At 45.3% G+C, this 16608-nt stretch overlaps 1 protein-coding gene and 1 long non-coding RNA gene across 17 annotated transcripts in view; one reads left to right on the top strand and one right to left on the bottom strand.

Moving 5' to 3' along the window:
• Nucleotides 1-16608, bottom strand: part of phldb1a (pleckstrin homology-like domain, family B, member 1a) — a 42049-nt gene that overhangs the window by 16610 nt on the left and 8831 nt on the right. For 10 of the 16 annotated variants that reach the window (XM_026998437.3, XM_081718876.1, XM_081718872.1 and 7 more), the window contains 7 exons: nucleotides 15780-15851; nucleotides 15185-15245; nucleotides 14802-14903; nucleotides 13143-13266; nucleotides 11223-11393; nucleotides 7379-7504; nucleotides 4617-5878 (listed from right to left, as the gene is read on the bottom strand). In XM_026998437.3, the coding sequence (XP_026854238.2) occupies nucleotides 4617-5878; nucleotides 7379-7504; nucleotides 11223-11393; nucleotides 13143-13266; nucleotides 14802-14903; nucleotides 15185-15205 (1806 nt within the window). In that variant the 5' untranslated portion in view covers nucleotides 15206-15245; nucleotides 15780-15851. Of the gene's footprint in view, nucleotides 1-4616; nucleotides 5879-7378; nucleotides 7505-9468; nucleotides 9605-11222; nucleotides 11394-13142; nucleotides 13267-14801; nucleotides 14904-15184; nucleotides 15246-15779; nucleotides 15852-16608 lie in introns of those variants that run through there. The other 6 variants (XM_026998434.3, XM_081718877.1, XM_035526920.2 and 3 more) reach the window with 3 other exon arrangements.
• LOC145658930 (uncharacterized) lies at nucleotides 10097-11301 on the top strand. Its single transcript, XR_014124809.1, has 3 exons — nucleotides 10097-10244; nucleotides 10809-10944; nucleotides 11186-11301. It is a non-coding gene; the product is annotated as an uncharacterized LOC145658930 (long non-coding RNA).

Raw genomic sequence — 16608 nt, 5'->3', positions numbered from 1 at the left:
CATGACCTCCCACCCCTGCTGCAGTAGCCAGCTGCTACTGCCAATCTACATGTCACCAACAGTGACCATGTCCGTGTGTGTGCCTCTGTGTGTGCACACGTGTGTGTGTGTGTGTGTGTGTGTGTGTGTGTGTGTGTGTGTGTGTGCGTGCTTGAGCATGTTTTATTTAATCTCCAGCTCTCCCTTTAGAGCTTCTGATTCCCTTGCTTCGTTGCTCCTGCCTGCCGATCTGTGTGTGCGTGTCTGTGTGTGTGTGTGTCCTATTCTCTGGCTATGTCTCCCCTGCTCGGCGGTCTGCGTCTCTCTATGAACTGTCACTACGTTATTACACGTCACACAGTCAGCTGATGACAGCCGGAGCTCTGCGGCGACACTGGAGCTCCTGTATGGCTAAAAGAACACAGCAGGCCAGCCATGTTCTCACAGGAGTGGCACGGCGGAGACCCTTCTGGCTAACCTAATTAAAAAAATAAATGGTTCAAGAATTAGTTTACACGTGTTTAATTAACAGGGACATGTAGCTATTTAAGAGCGAAGGTCTGGGATTAAGTGTCACTGTGCCTGTTACCAGTGTCCTTGTGGATGGTAGCCTTTTTTAAAGCAGAGATATGTGTAATTGTAATGGCACGGAAGAGCCCTTGAGGCTTCTGGTTTATATGGTGAGCGTTTGGACAGCACCGCTCATTCGTGGGGCAAACTAGAAAAATGACAACGTTTTCATTTAATTTGGCCTACAGACCTGCTGCGACTGGAGTGAACCAACGGCAAGCGCCGCCCGTGAGAGTGGAGTAAAAGAGTGTCGATGAAAACTCAAAGGTGTCCCAGCGGACAGCTCATACCGCGGGCTTTACTGTGGAGTGTGTCAGCTGAAGGGTTCCGTCCAAAGTGTAAGTAAGTTTAGTGGTAGTAACTTTGAGGTGTACACATCGCTAATTAAAGCAGAACCTTTAATACAAGAACAAAGAACAGCTCTGGAGCCCAGAGGGTTAAAATCCACAAAGGCCACAAAGAGATTCACTGTGTCCAACCATCCAATTAGATTCGGACTGGGCTGAGTGATGTCTGCTCTAGAAGCGGTTGTTGAGGAGAGTCTGCTGCTGAAAAACAAGCAGGGATATCGCACTATTATATGATATTTATACATTTCACTGTGATCATTTCTTTTGTGACCTGAAAATTTGAGATCTTGAGATCAAGCGCACCGAGGTTCGAATGTTTGGATTCTTGCTTCAGAATAATCATGTCTGGAGGGGGTGCCAGTGGCACAGGACACAATCCCTACGTGTGTGAATATTCAAATTTGTAGCTTCACGAAACGCAACGTCGCTCTGCATGCAAACTCCCCTGGTTGCTTCTTCCCCTTGAACTGACAGCTCCTGTCGAAATGTCGCATATTGAACTGATCTGGAGTCAGCAGCCTCCCTGCTGCTCAGCAGAAACCACGCCGCTAGCCTCTTTATTGTTAAATGAATAGCAGTTCGTAAAAATTGAACGCTCGGATTCTCACACGCTCTCTTTCGTAAGAGGTCTTCCCTGTCGGGAGGAAGAAATGCTGAGAGCCCGGTGCTCGTAAACGCTGACTGCGGGGGTCGCTAAGCAACAGCATTCCTCTTAACAAAGAGAGTGTGAGCTCAGCTGGCGAGCCCGGTGAAGACACTTCTACCCAAACAAAAATGACAGGCGACGCATAAAATCATCCGTGCGCACCGCTCCGTCAGCGTTTGACACGCGCTTGGCCCCGGGGTCCTCCAGCAGGACACACAGGAGGGTGAGACGCCGGTTTTAAGTTCTCAGTGTGTTTGGGCTCGTTTCCAATCTCCTTAAGTATTAGACTTTTAGTGTTGGGGAGAGGCAGCCTAGCTAGCCAGCAGAGGAGGAGTAAACGCAAGGAGGATTTGAGATACCACTTTTCTCCAAATGCCTCTAAAGGGCAAACCAGTAAATGGCAGGCTTTCAATTACCCTCTATCTCTTACAAGCACCACATGCAGACACATCCACATATGAGCTCTGCTACAGACACGCACGTGGACAAACCAGCAGGGAGACACACAAACGGGCGCGCGCACAGAGCCCGAGGCGGCTGAGGGGAGACACTGAAGAGCGAGGACAAGACAGATGCTATCTGTCCTAAAGGAACTGATCCAGAGGCTGCATCTCTTGTTGAATTTTAGAAAATTTTAGTGCGACTATTTTTTTTAATGCAGGTCCTGGATCAGCTGTGAAAAACCTATCAGTAAAGACAAGCACAGAAAGCGGCTATGATGTCCCACGCATGATGAAAACATAATATGATGAGTGTATATTTCAAGAGTGTATATTTCAAAGGATTCTGCAGCATCTAAGCTTAAACTAAATGTCAAGTAATGATTAACAACAAAAACAAGTAAACAATGAAATGAATAAAGGCACTGATAGCTGGCACAAGAAAAACTGGTGACAGGCTGCCCTCTAGTGGTACATACAATGACCCGCATTTAGAGGCAGTCTTCTCAGTTTCCACGGTGACAGTCAAGAATAATAAGAAGTGACCTCCAATACCAAAGCGCCGTCTTAGGGCACAGAGCCACCATGGGACAGAAGTGAAAGAATGTATGCTACACTGGACTTTGATGTTGGGAGAGTGAGTGAGTGAGTGAGTGTGTGTGTGTGTGTGTGTGTGTGAGTGTGTGTGTGTGGTGGTGGGGGGGGGGAGCCTTTCATGACAATAAAGGCGGGGCAGAGCAGACAAGAGTGTTGCATCGGAGCACAGCACATGCATGGAGCCAAGCCAAGTGGGCCATGGCCCAGAATCTCTACTGATGCTTTCTCTCTAGATCTCACACACACGCACACACACACACGCACACACACGCACACACACGCACGCACACACACGCACACACACGCTCTGTGGATGCCTTTATCCTTCCCATCTCCATTTCACTCATCTTTCATTTTCTTACTTTGTTGCGGCCATTTGCTTGCCAGTGTTGCCATCCAAAATCATGACGGCAGACCGAAATACCAAAGTACCAGAGCGCTTTCGGCTCTTTTCCTCAGCTCTCGTTCTAATCTGTCGGTTTTCCTGTGCTCTGTTTGGTTCTGATCTGTCTGTTTTCCTGCGCTCTGTTTGGTTCTGATCTGTCTGTTTTCCTGCGCTCTGTTTGGTTCTGATCTGTCTGTTTTCCTGCGCTCTGTTTGGTTCTGATCTGTCGGTTTTCCTCTTTCTTCCTCTTGGCCATCCTCTCTCTCTAATCTAACAACCAGCTTATCCTCCACGCTGTGACGTCCGCGCCAAAGGCAGCCATCATAAGGATGGGCTTGAACGACACTAAATTAGAGCTCATATGATGTTACCAAAATACAAATAATATTCTACTAATAATTAGACTGAAACAACCACAACAGGACACTTTAAGCATGGGCCAGGTATTTTCTGAATGTGACTGTTTCAAATCAAGAACTGTGACAAAACTAAATGTTGTCCACTTATGGAAATAGTGGGGTCACCTATAACTGCCTACAATAGCACCACCTAGCCCGTTTAACCAGGTTACTGCATTTTCATGGGTCTGGTGTGCTCGGCGCAGCGTCTCCCTTGCTTGGATGCAAATATGGTTACATTTTCACTATGACAACAGTGACAGGCATGCCCCAAAGGAGACTACAGAATACAGTCTGCTGTAGTAAACCGAAAAGGCCTATTCTGCATTATTGTGAAATAACCCTGCTCTTTAAGCTCGTTACCGCAAAGGTCTGACGAGCCGTCAAGGCTGTTTCCAGAATGCTGATGGTTTTTCATGGAAAATTACTTCCTGCTTGTATTAATTTCACTGTTGTCCTGAAGGACTTGTGTCCTAAAATAGCTTTTCTAATGGGAATATGAGGAATGTGTCTCTGCCATGACAGCTGCTTGGCTGTACATAATTAGGGCTGTATGTGCATGCGTGTGTGCATGTGTACGTGTGTGTGTGTGTGTGTGTGGACTGTGGATTTTAGAACTGTATGGCTACATTTATAAACACAGGTAGAACAGCAGACATTGGAAGTAATAATGTACATGAATATTCATGAGCAATTTTCTTGAGGCGAGAAGAAAAATAAGAAAGTAGGTATCAAGAAGGGTGGCAACTGAAAAGACATCAGCGTATATAATGTGTGGAAAATTATAAGGTTACTGTTAGGGCGAGTGTACTTAAATAGATGAGAGGGATGTGTGTGTCAGTGTGTAGTATGAGACTTGCAGGCTGTTGGATAAATATAGCGTTTATATAGCCACACCCTGGGCCCATGCACTTTACAAGAGACTCAGGAATTTACACCAATCTGTTACTCTTGTCTTGCCTTAACTAGGAACCCTTCATCACCACCCACCACAGCAATGAAAACTCAACCTTAGTGTCTAAACCTCAGCCATCAACTTCCCTCTTTACAGACAGCCTTCGCATAGCCTAAAAACCCTCTTTGCAGTTGTTTTTTTCCCCCAATTTGCCTGTAATTTTAACTATATACTGGCCATTTAATGGACACCTCAGTTTGGAACAATTCCTTGATATATCCATGGACAGTCACTTGTGTGGGTTAAGGTAACTATCAGACACCCACCCCAACACCACCACACCCCCACAAACCCACCAGCCTCTCCATCTCTTGCTCCCTCATCCTCTCCTCCCGCTGCCTGCGATGGTACTCCAGCAGCTCGTCTTCGTTGTCGCTGATCTCCGAGATGCTGTTCTTGCGTTCTCGCGGGCGTGGCTGGATGGAGTTCTTCCTCTGGCTACGGGGACTGCTGAGGGGGGAGACCCTGGGCTGGGTGCTCAGGGCCGGGCTGAGTGTTGCTCCGACGGCCCCCAGACGGCCAGACATTGGGGAAGGGCTTCTGGTTCTTAGCCCCCTCGCTCCCGTCCCACCCCCTTCAGGCATGATTCGTCTGTGGAGCCGAGGGCTCTCAGGCACACTCTTCCCCGACTGGCTATGAGTGGTCAGGGGCACACCAGGTAAGGCTCCGGGTAGGACAGGGACTGCCTGCAGCCCGCGTCGCACAGTGGAGGGGCTGGGAGGCGGACGCTCTCGAGTTGGAGCTCCAGACTCCGGGCCTCGGCGGGCTGTCTGAGGGCTGTGTGGCGGGCAGAGCGTGCGTGAATGGGGCTGGGTGGACTGGATCCCCAAGTCTGCTGGAGAGGTCTCCTGGACTGAGGAGCCTGTGCTCGATCTAGGGCTAGAGGAGACTGGGGAAGAGATGGAGAGCCTCGCGCCATTCGGCCTGACGCTGTCTGTGGAGGCCGGCGAAGCCAAACCTGAGGAGGAACCAAGACGCATCCGCAGGCATTCCAGACCGCCCCGGGCCTGGATGTCGTGTTGCTGGACATGGCGGTTAGCTGTGGGGTTCAGCGGAGTCTCTGTCAAGGCCTTCCTGGAAAGCCTGGGACTTTCCTGAACCTTTGGTCCGCCACTACCGTTCCGGGATAACAACTGCCGTGGCTGGGGAACTGGGGCATGGGCCACATGGTGGTAGCTGGTCGAGGGGTAAGGTTCAGGAGGGTTACCGAGGTCTGCACGAGGCCCCAGGCCGCTGACACCTGAGGGAGATGATAGGGGAGAGAAAGGGGGAGTGGCATTTTCATAGCTGGAGGCAGCCGATGTGGTACCAGGGCTGACAGGAGGGGAGACAAGATGGGGGCCAGCCCCATTGAGCATGGGGTAGAGTGGGGACTGGGGGATGGGGAGGTGGGACAGCTTGCCGCACTCGGACGACGAGGCCTGGGAGTCGCTCATAGACAGGGAGTCCATGATATCCTGGAGGTCTTTCTCTATGGAGCGAACCAGAGTGCCATGGCCTGGATGAGCCCTCTCAGGGGGAACAGGCTGATCGGTCCCATTTAGCAGTCTATGAGTTTCTGTGGGAAGCACAGGAATTGGTTGTGTTCATATCAAATATCCAGTAATATTCATATATGCTATTCATATTAGCAAAGAGAGAGGGAACACAATCCCTAGAAAAACATGCTGACCACACACCGTCACTAGGAACAACCACATAAATAAACACACTCACACACACACACACTTAAGTAACTAAATCATGTTAAATATTTACTGTGTCTACTTAAAAACCTTCAACTAGTCATTTTGATTTGATTTGATTTCATGTCAAATGCATTTTCCAACCTGTAAATTTGACTTTCTTTCTCACTATGGCCAGCCAGAAAGAGCCACCCACCCCTACCACTTCCTTCACAAACATTCAAGCACACACACACACACACACACACACACACACACACATGCACTCACATATAACTACCCTACCTCTTTTTTCCTGTATGCGTGTGAGTGTGTGTGTGTGTGTGTCTGTCTGTCTGTCTCTCTCTCTCATACACACACGCACAGAAGGCGCTGGGTGTGGCCAGAAGGACCTCAGTACAAAGGTCAGAGCGAACAGAAGAGAATGGACCCTAAATTACGCCATGACTCATGGCCCTCACTCTGCCACTCTCCACCACACACACACACACACACACACACTACTTGCTACACTACTAACAGTGAACCTATTGTTGAATCAAGTCTCTGGACCTTCTGTTGTTTTCAAAAGTCTTAGTCTAAGAATCATATCTTCTGTCGAACATCTAGAAGGCTTGGTGATAAGTTGACAATCTTCCTCCTTAAAGGGAAATATTCATGATGCATTTGATGCACTGAATCAAATAAAAAGTTTAGAATCTCAGTGCTTATCCATTCTACTGGCTCTAGTCTTATTATGACTAAATAAAACAGTAGATGTCTGATGTCTGACCCTGCACCTGCCAGGTCAAGTCCTCAATGGCCTTGTTGTCTTCGTTGTGGTGACATCATGCAAACTCAGACATTCAACCTGGCTTTTGACTCAACAGAGACAAAGCCAAAGCCAAAGTTGAAAGGGCTTTCCAGTGCTTAGTCCAAGTGCCTGAGGCCAGTCAGACATTTACTCATCCAAGAACAGCTACTTGTGTCCTCACAGACCCTCTTCGTGTCCATGAATGGGCAAGCAGTCAATCGATTAAGGACTAATTAAATGTGAGTCAGTGCTGCGTTAAATGAGCCAAGCTAATTCTGGAATCCCCCCACACCACAGTATTTCTACATTAGCATTTGTTTTTCACAGGCTGGGTATTTTCCAGTCATCTAAATGTACCCCATTAAAGATCTCTCCATTTCGGGATCAAGGCTTCCATGCTCTCTTGCTTCCAAGATGGCACAGACATTTTTTTTTCTTAGGTGAGTTTCAGCTTACAACACTTGTACTGTGCTGGTAACGTGGACAATGAGTGCTGCAGAAAATCTGACGTTGCTGGGAACTGTAAACAGACAAATGTGCTCTGCATGCCCACATCGGGCTTGGAACTGGAAGGCTGTACCCGAGTGGCCTTTGTAGGTGCTGGCCGGCCCTCTCCCTCCTGCTGGCAGCATGCTCTTCATCCTGAGGGCCTCCTCGGGGTGGTTGAAACGGAAAAATGCAGACTGACCGAAACAAAGCATACACCCTGCACACAAGAGATGGGGAAAGGCAGAGTCATTAGCAAACACAAGTACGAGAAAGGAAGGCTGCACTATAAATTAATTGGCTGTTGGTGTTTTGTACTGAAAACACCATTTTTATTTTATTTATGCAATGTCCAAATCTCAAGTGGCTGCAAGATTTGGTTTGTAATTGCAAATGAAAGATTTGAAGTGTATTCATCGCTCATGTTTGTCTTTGAATAGGGAACATATAAAAATCAAGAGTACATGTCATGGAAATTAACTTTTTGAGGGTGTTCCAAGATGACGTGGTTGCTAGAGCTAAAATGAGACATTCTGTTGCCTTTGAACCCGAAACTGAGTTCTGCTTTCCACTCGCACAAAATCAAAAGGCCTGGTTTAGAATAGACTGAGAGCAGGTAAAGGTTAATGGGAAACATTTCCCTGTCAGATGGATGGTGTTTTGGAAACAGAGCAGATGTGCTATTGTCATGACTGTGTGTGCGCGTACATGTGTGCATGTGAAAGTCTACGATAACAGCTAATTCAAAAACGAGCGAGAAGTACACACGGGGTGATGAGAACCCCTCACCAGAGCTAGCGCTGTTCGGCACTGCTTAATTTCACATGATCCTACAACAAATTACAACTGAATTATATTATGAAGTCACTGTACATGTAAAAGGCACACAACTAAAATATCATCTTAACAGCAAATGTATTAAAAGAAGGAAAATGGAACATCATTAAAGATATCTCGCATAGAAAAACACACACAATGTACACACCCACCCTCATCCCACTTTCAATCATGCTACTTAGTGCTGCTGCATGTGAATAACGTCACAGTTGAATCGATAGTGGGTTTGTCAAACTGGCCGTGAATTATGACCCGTCTCCATTTCATAATGAATTCTGGCTGGTCTGCGGATGTACGCACAGTGACAGGGGAGACATAAATCACATCGTGGCTTCAAAGAACACCAGATATGAGCCTTCACACCTGCACAAACCATAAACGACTTCCATTTAACCCTGACGTACGGGAGTGATAAGTCTACTGGCCTGAATCATGGGATTAATTTTGCCTTCATAACAATGCAATTCATATTCAGAGCATGTCCTGACCTATCTTTGCATCTCACTGCAAATTAGTATCGACGCCTTCTTTCTTTGATTAATTATTTCTAAAAATACGCTTATATTAGGCCTATATCTCTAAACGGTATCATATTCATGACATCAAGGTCACAATCCAGCCCAGCTCAACGCAACACTGACGGAGTTATGTTGTAGCTAAACTTTCTGTAGCCTAATACATGTTACACAAACACTGTGAAATTAGGTCATCTCTCTGAGTCACTCTGCTTTCACACAGATCGAATGCCGCCTTCTCTTCTGGACATTCAGCTTGCGTAAATACACACAAAACAGCTAAAGCAAAAGGAGGCCCATCACCAGTATGCCACTCTCATATAGCACACCAGTCGTCGCCGTTGTTGGACTGAGGGTGGGGTGGGGGGGTTAATTGTGGATATTGTGTGTTTTCACAGTGGTGGCATAAAACCAGCAGCGTTCGGATTGAAATAACATCTACTTCAAACATCTACTTTAGTATTTACTGTGTAGGTTATACTTCATATGTAGTCACAGATGTTGAGACACAAAGCAACAAACCAAAGATTATGCACAAAACATAAGTAACAAATATATTAACTGGTTATAAGCAATGTGATAAATCCAAAAGTCACTAGTCTAGTATTATCATCAAAAGCTAACAAGAATACAAACCATATGGAAAATAATATTTGTTATTCCAACAAATACCTACCTACCGAAAATGATTAACAAAGTAAGCTATTATCTTGGAAAACAGTTTCAAAGCTTTTTAAAAAGTCGCATGAAAGCAACAACAAAAGATTCAGGAAACTGAAGTTCAATTAGCCTACGTTTCACACAGTAGTTCAACAGTTTTCGAAACACCTACATTTATATCCAGTCGTGTCGGATATTATCCAGCGTCAAAGACGCTATCCTTTAGGGGCGAAATATCCCAAACCTTTTTCAATAGTCCTTGCTGTTTGTGACAGACCGCTCGCTCTAATGTGTGCCGCTGTGAGTCTTTGTAATGGTAATGTCAACTGCTGCGTCTTCACGGTCCACTTATTGACTTTTCTTTTATACAAAACTCAGCAGATGTCCACCTGCCTAATTGTTACACAAGCCAAGCCCAACTAAAGAGAAGAACAGAGAAGAACAGAGAAGAAAGCGGACGAAAAAGATGCGGCTTCACGTGTGCGCGTGCTCCCACAATAATAATCCACCGGCATCAACTTCTGAGAAGAAGTCGGCCCTGGCCTGAAGACAGACACACTTGACTTAAAGCGAATGAAAATACACCCAAAACAATTCGGCTTGTCCAAACAGAGTCGCGTTTCACACTCGGCCTGACGACCAGAAAGTCTGGTTGTGAGCGGCGCGTAGAACAGCTGTGACAGCATCGGCTGTCTCTGCTATTAGCGATATTATTGTCGTGCACAGCGTGAGAGCAGGGGGCGGTTGCCAAGCTGTTGAATACGATTAACACCCTCAGTTTTTTATGTTTTTTATATGCGAACGAACCTACTCGGATATACATACAACTCAGCATGGAGGAGGATTTGTTTATCTTATGAAAGAGATACGCGCTAATAATTTTGATTTAGACGAGAAGGGATATATACGCACGAGAAGAGGATGCTTGAAGACTTAATCACACACAGGGTAAACCAACCAGTTACATTTGAAGTCCCACTGCATCGACAGTCCATACAGATCAATGACATTCTAAATTGAGCAGCCTTACATGGACGGAGATTGTAGTAAAGTCTATAAAGTTTCAAGGAAAGAACAAACACTATTATCATGGCTTGTCGTGGTCTACAGCATGTTTTCTGTTCCATATTTCATACAAAATAACTTATTTGTTTAAATTAATACAAAGACTTGTTCATCTCTGATGAGAACAGGTACTGAAATTGTGGTATTTTGCCTAAAACTATATTTATTTGACTATACCTGTTAATTTACTGTCCTCAGGATTATAGCAAAATAAAGACTCAGACCCATATTAGGGATCCATCATTTTTCTAGATGAGATGAAGTCAGAAAACAGAAAGGTCACATTCACATTTCTATCAGCTGTTTTGAAATTTTAAATTAATTTTAGTAATTTTAGTTACCAATTAATATATATACACATATATTTAAATTACATTTTTCTAACACTCAGAGTTCTCTTAGAGGCCTGAGAATTTGAGGGTGCGGTTTTTGTTTTTCTCTTCCCAGGATCATGATCTTCTGAAATGAGACTGATGTCATTCCTGGGATCTGTTGGAGCGAATCCTCCACCTTAGGGGTCACAGACCCAAGCGACACCATGGCTGTCACCTTCTTTATTCTCTATTTCTTCTTTCAGTCCATGGTATTTTTCCAGCTTCTCATATTAAGATGTATATGTTATATTATATTACCTATCATATAAAACATTATATTATGTTATATATATGTTATACACATATATTTTTAGAGTTTGCTTTCAGTCTAGGGCATCTACTGTGGCCTTGTGTGCTCACATAAAGTGCAAAAGATTTGACTGTTTGTAATTGGGGTGGGGGTGATCATTTCTGGAAATAGGACTGCAACCACAACATTATTTTCCCTAGGACAGACAAGCCCCTGTCATATCTGTAGTGCGTGTACCTTGCGAGAGACGTGTGGGCTTTGAGACTGCGACACCGTCCACAGAGCACAGATTGCCACAGGGGAAGAGAGTGATGGCCCCCACCAGGTTCTCAACGTAGCAGTGCAGTTCTGCCACTCCCGGACCCTGGATGTTGATGTCTGTGTTCCCGTGGCCAAGAGTAGTCTTCCCTGTATTCAGGAGCAAGGAATTTGTCTTTTGTCATCGCTTGGCACAATAAAGGGTGAATAATTTATAACAGTTTAGTCTTGATATACAAAATGCTTTTCCTCTGAAAAAAAAAAAAAGCTCATTTAAATCAGTTACATTCTGCCAAAATACTGTGGCTATTTTGTCAGAAACTGAGAATAATGGAGTATACCACAAGCACAGAGAGTGGCTGTAATTGCTGATGCATTATTCTTGCTCTTCCAAACTGACTTTGACTAGAAGAGACAGACTGGCCAGCTCCCCTCCTTTCTGTGACCATAAGCCTGGGACTCTGTGACTGTGTCTGACCCTAAGGAGAACTGTCCCCTGTATTGGTGTTAGTACATTGGGTGTTTTTGCTTGGTTCATGTGTGAGAAATCTTGAATTTAATTTCCCTCAAGCATTACATTTTTTTTCCTTTAAGTAATGACAAAAACATGAATATATACAGTGTATATATGGGAGAGGACAACAGGGGTTGCAAATTGGAACATGGCCCTATAGTTTTCCCTCCTGCTCTAAAGGACTATACTAAATCAAAGTATGTATCCAAGAATATTTACCTAAAATTAAAGGCAATGAAGGATACCCCCTTTAAAATTCAATAAGTACTCTTGGCAGAGAACATCTCTTGGTCTGTCAATTAACATCTGGTTAATTTTATCCTCCTGTATGCATTCATATAGTAGATGAGATGAGTTCAACTGATGAGATGAGCTCAAGGTCTAACTTTGCAGAATATGAACTGGGCAAGTCAGTTAAGTGATGCAGAACATTTGGCACCCCACTCCCTTTAAACGCATTCCCCAACTCCCCCTACACGCATGCCCCCACTCCCCTTACACGCATGCCCCAACTCCCCCTACACGCATGCCCCCACTCCCCTTACACGCATGCCCCCACTCCCCTTACACGCATGCCCCCACTCCCCCTACACGCATGCCCCCACTCCCTTCAAACGCATTCCCCAACTCCCCCTACACGCATGCCCCCACTCCCCTTACACGCATGCCCCCACTCCCCCTACACGCATGCCCCCACTCCCCCTACACGCATGCCCCCACTCCCCCTACACGCATGCCCCCACTCCCCTTACACGCATGCCCCCACTCCCCCTACATGCATGCTCCCATTTCCACTGCAAGCATACTTCCATACTCAAAGACAGGGTAGGGAGAGTCCTCCACTTGTCATTGTTTGAATGATGAGATGCTATATAGCTGAGCTATGAATACAGCAAAGGAGACAGCCTACTGCTCACTTAGACCCCCCACTTATTAATACACATGCACACGTACACACACACACACACACACACACACACACACACCGACACACACACATGCCCTCACTCTCCGGTAGCTTCCATCACCAGCTTGGCCAGTAGCCAAGGCACGTATATGGAGAGGGCAGAGTCTGAAGCAATAATGGAAGTGCAGGGGGGGGCATTTAGGTTGAGGCCAACATAGAGGGATCTATTGAACGCAGTGAAATGGCCACTCTCCGTCGTACTTCACCTAATGGAATGAGTGCATATTTCACATAATCCTTCTAATCTACTAATCTATAGATACATTATTGAAACAATACAGTGGTGTTGACCTAAAATATACATGCGCCAACCTGTGTACTTAAAAGGCAAACCAAGTGAGCACATGATTGAAATCTTTCTCTGGCTGACATAAGGGTACGTTGTTTTGAGCTAGTGTAGGCAAAATAAAGCACTCACCTTCTGGTAAGGGCAACAGTGTGATGGCTGTGCTTAGACGTCCACTTCCCAAACTGACCAGATGAGGGCGCTCTGCTTGGACTTTGAGGGTCTTGCCGGTCTCAATCAGGTCCAGTGGGGTACTCTGAGCAACAAAGACATATTCATGTTTATAATAGTCCAAGTTATATGAGCAGTTAGTTGCAATCCCTTTGGTGGTGATGAAACTGAATGTCAAACACCAACACTCTTTGACAGTTCAATGTACAAAGTGATATACCCTCCACCAATGAAACCTACCTGATATAATATAGCCTATGCCATGTGGATTCAGTCTGCTCTGCAGAATAGTGTCTACTGATGTCCTATTATAATGGCGGTCCAGAAGCCCTACCAGAGTGACCTGCTCTCTTTCGGATGACTTCTCCCAGTGCCCTAAACTGGATTAAGCCCATTCCATTAGGTTCATGTATTAAAGCATGGCTGGGCTAATAGGCTAAAAGGGCTAATGTATTTAGTTCCACCAGGTACAGCCGCGCATGCAGAGAGGCTAACAAGATTTAGCTGCTATGTGAAAGGCAAAGGAGAAACAATCCATACATGAACATTTTCAAAGTCACAGCCCGAGGTCATCAAGGGTAGCAAGGGAACGATTTCCACAAACACATCCTTTTAAGGTTAATGAGACATGGTTTTAATGTGGAATAATGGAGCAGAATGGCAGTGGTTTTTAACATTTAATTTTTTGATGTCCATTGAACAAAAAAATAATCAGTTTGGAAACAAATTTTTAAATATGTCGGTTTTAGACAACATATTGTATAGGACAGTGAACGTTCAAAAGAAATGAAGGCAACTACATAGAAACTACTCCCAGTTTGTGGCCTCTGCATTCCCGCACAGATGGAATGACTATGAAAGAGCTATCTGTGAGGTTATTTCTTCTATGTCATCATAACTGCAACCAGTGAGTCAGCATGACGGAGCTAATCAAAGCTTTTCAAAACCTATCATCTCTACTGAGACATGAGTCTACATCTAAACCAATGGAGCCAAGGATATCTGGGTCTGGACTGAAGACCTCCATTCATGCTGATCTAGAACCTGCTCTCACTACTCGACCATTACAAAAGAAATGGCAAAACTGCTCTCGGTTCATTGTGAGCTGCCAGCAATGTACATCTCCCTTTGCAAGCCAAAAGGTCTGTTTGAGTGTTCATATCTTCCTGTGTCATCTCCCTGGTACTACTTATAAAGCCATTTAAATGCATTTATTGTCCACTAACATTTCTTTCACCAGGCACATTGTGCCTCCTGTGACCCGTAACCACATTTAAGAGCTTAAAGTGTATGATTTTTGTCTGTAACTGTCACTGTTTGTTTTATCTGGCCTGGGTCATCTGCACTGGGAATGTCAAATTAAAAAAAACATGTCCGGTCATGGCCAGCATGTCTGGAAGTGCTGGTGTCAAACAGTGGGCTATGCTAAGACAAAGACCTAACCGGAAACATTTAGTAACTGATGTCAAGGCTAATCATCACATCTCATTCTTTTTTGACGCTCCAAGGTGGATCTGAGGTTCTCCTTTGTTATCATGTATTTTAGATGTGATTTGTTGTTTTTCTTTAATACATTATTGCTATGGTATTACAGATATTTGGTCCCCTCAGGTAACTCACCTGTAGTACCTGATGCGTCTGGCGGCCATGTTCACGAATGTTGCAATTCAGCCTGTCCATGTCAGTTGTGTTATGGCTCACTTCATCACACTCATAAGAATCCTGGTGCAAATTCAGGATAGTGAGGATAACAGACAGAAAGAGTGAGAGAGAGTGAAAGAGAGAGAAACAAGACAGGGCTTTGTTACAACCAAATACTAATTTGTTCATTTACAGGCTCATTTCATTGCTCATTTAAAGCTCATTTACCCCTTATGTAGTCTCTTATTACTGTATTTTTGTAATGTATATTTTCCTCATAAAAAAGAACAGATTTATGATCAAACCCTGGCATTAATTCATGGATGACATGAAATGATGTAAACTTCCTTATGATGACGCACAGTTATCCAAGCACGATCCATTCTCAGGTGAGCAGACTCTAGACCAAATGCAAAGGGCCACCTGGCAAAAGATCAGTGCTTTTAATAATTCAGGATCTTTGATCACCTTTTTTACTGGGTTATTTTAGAAAAACAATGCCACATGGACGACTGCTTGCTTCAGACCGCAGGCCATGCTAACACATCTGCTCCCAGACTAGACGTGACTGGACGTCGAGATGGGTCACTGCGTGTGATTCAGTTGCTACGCGCGGCGTGAATCAGTGTGAGTCATCGCAGGCACATATGCCTGGAACAGCCTGGGCTGTGGTGCAGACATGGTCACGTGAGGGTATAAATAAGCAGGTGGAGCCCCTCAGGTCAGTAGATATTTCAGCAGACGCATCACAACAGATCAGTCATCTCAGCGCATCCCCCCCCCCCACACACACACACAGAGTTATGCAAATGTGTATGAAAAAGCGCAGGGGGAAATCACAGACAGGTGACATTCTAGGTGTGTGTGTGTGTGTGAGACAATTACAACATGCAGCTACAGGCAGCGAAAGAACAGACAATGACATTGATCTAGCTGACAGTGATAAGACTTCATTACCTGGTCTGATTACTGAGCACCCCACTGCCCTCCGTCACGATCTCCAGCAGTGGCAGACAGACGCTCCAATCCCTTTGGTAAGGTGTGAAATGTTATCCGAAAGTTCACACAAGAGCCAAGGAAAACTTTCGAACGGCATGGAACCTATGTGTTGGCATGCACAGCCAGGGGAGCCAGAGGAGCGTGACGCGTCGCTTCCGAGCACTAGCAAAGACAGGCTGGCTACAGGACGTGAATAATAATGTGTGGAGATATTGGAGAATAACATGAAAAAAGGCACCTGTTAAAAACCCACACACAAAGATTCCCATGGCAGCTCTGCCAGTCTGGCTGCTCTGTCACGTTCCACTTTCCCTATTTTCAGTCCCCAGATCTGTTCAGGACAGGCATGGAGTGGCTTGTGTGTGTCTCTCACAGTGGCATTCTGTGTTGATCATGCGGTCTCAGAGAGCTAGTGACACAGAGCGGAAGGAGGAAGGGGGAGCTGGCCATGCGCAAGGTGCTCAGTCTCCACAGAGCTCATACTGCTGACAGCATGACAGCAGACAGCATGGCCGTGCATGGTCTAATACAGGGCACAGATAAGGATAAATGCAAAACCAGCATCACCACACACTCACTCACTCAAACACAAACATATACACTCACAAACACACTCATGCACTCAAAAACACTCATGCACACAAAGAAATACATGCAGACACACACTTTCACACGCTCACACTCACCCTGACAGCAGACACACACACACACACACACACACACACACAAACACACAGGTAATGGTAAATAAAAACTGGGCAGGAAAGTAGTCTGTGATTTAGTCAGA

The sequence above is a fragment of the Electrophorus electricus genome, chromosome 8 (assembly GCF_041902795.1).
Source record: "Electrophorus electricus isolate QZ-2024a chromosome 8, ASM4190279v1, whole genome shotgun sequence".
In the NCBI taxonomy this organism is placed as follows: domain Eukaryota; kingdom Metazoa; phylum Chordata; class Actinopteri; order Gymnotiformes; family Gymnotidae; genus Electrophorus; species Electrophorus electricus.
Note: the sequence above shows the minus strand (reverse complement) of the source record. Positions and strands in the feature narration are given on the sequence as shown.